General features: G+C 45.5%; 1 protein-coding gene across 1 annotated transcript; it reads right to left on the reverse strand.

The window, feature by feature from the left end:
• Positions 1-3: 3 nt before the first annotated feature.
• LOC121918624 (mamu class II histocompatibility antigen, DR alpha chain-like) lies at positions 4-455 on the reverse strand (the record flags this gene model as incomplete). The annotated part of the gene is made up of 2 exons (XM_042444640.1): positions 4-101; positions 192-455. Coding segments are annotated over 2 exons (362 nt in total), but the record flags the coding sequence as incomplete, so codon positions are not given.
• Positions 456-1,350: the final 895 nt, after the last annotated feature.

Raw genomic sequence — 1,350 nt, forward strand, 5'->3', positions numbered from 1 at the left:
GTTCATCACCGGAGGAGAGAAATTGTCCACGAAGCAGATGAGGACGTTGGGTTCCCCGAACTCCATGGGGTCTTCGGGAAACACCATGGCCGAAGGAGGCACTGAGGAAGGGAGAAGGCATTAGGATCCCCTGACTCAGATTGCCCACCAACCCCGTTCTGTCCCCCTGCGCATGCCCCAATTCTGGGTACCGTTCTGGGCCCGAGTGCGGTTGCTGCGCTTCATGAGGATTTCCAGGTTGGTCTTCATGATGGCCATGTTGTTAAGGGCGCCCAGGGCATCGAAGCTGACCTGCTTGGCGTAGTCGGGCAGCCGCCAGACGTTCTGCTTGTGTTCCCAATCCACATGGAGGAGCTCCTCCTGGTCAAAGTCCTGGAGGAACTCCCCAGACTCCTTTCCTGACGGGAAGCTCTCCTGGAAGTAGTCTAGCTGGATTTCCGTGTGGACTACTGCATCTGATGAATGAGAGACAAGGATGAATATATATATATATATATATGTATTTATTAATATTTATTTCCATTTGAGGGTTTACAACTCTCTGCCACTTGTAGCAGTTTGCACCAAATTAAAACAAATCACAGAGAAAATACAGGAAAATTTGGACTAGGATCAAGAAACAAAGTTGGAGAGAAAATGATAATTGTGCAAAGCCATCAATATTTACATTGCAAACACTTCTTTCATACAGCCAGAGATGAAACTGTTCACATTTGAGCATTAAGGAGAAGCTGGAAATTAATAAGTAAATAAATAATTATTATTACATCATCATTGGTCAACACAAAAATCAGGAACGAGCAGCAGAACTGAAAGGAGAAGATGGAAACGCTTCATTCTCATGACAAAAACAGGTGCAGATTGTGGCACAGAACATGACTCCTTCTCAGTATAAGAGTCTCAGAGCAAATGAAGACACAGCACAAAGAAAACCCCAAATTACAGGAAAATGTGGACTAGGATCAAGAGAGAGCGAAGGACCGAGTTTTGCAAGAGAAGAGACTGTGCAAACTTGAGCCTTGAGGAGAGGCGGGAAAGAAATCAAGTTGATTACTACTGCTGCTGCTACTCCTACCCTACGACGAAACATGGACATCGGTGGATGGCCAACACAAACATCAGGGATAAAATCAGCAGCAGAAGTGGAAGGAGATAGAAAAGCTCCATTCTCGCGCCCTAAAACTAGATTCATTTGTGGGCCTCCTCCCCGGACCCCAGCATTTTGGGAAACATGACAGACGACCGATGTCCAAAATCAGAATAAACCAGAAGAAGAACTCCAAATCAATCATCGCCCCAAAATACAATCTGAAGGAGATAAAGCGAGACGGTGATTTGCACCAATTGATT

The sequence above is a fragment of the Sceloporus undulatus genome, unplaced genomic scaffold (genome assembly GCF_019175285.1).
Source record: "Sceloporus undulatus isolate JIND9_A2432 ecotype Alabama unplaced genomic scaffold, SceUnd_v1.1 scaffold_20299, whole genome shotgun sequence".
In the NCBI taxonomy this organism is placed as follows: Eukaryota; Metazoa; Chordata; class Lepidosauria; order Squamata; family Phrynosomatidae; genus Sceloporus; species Sceloporus undulatus.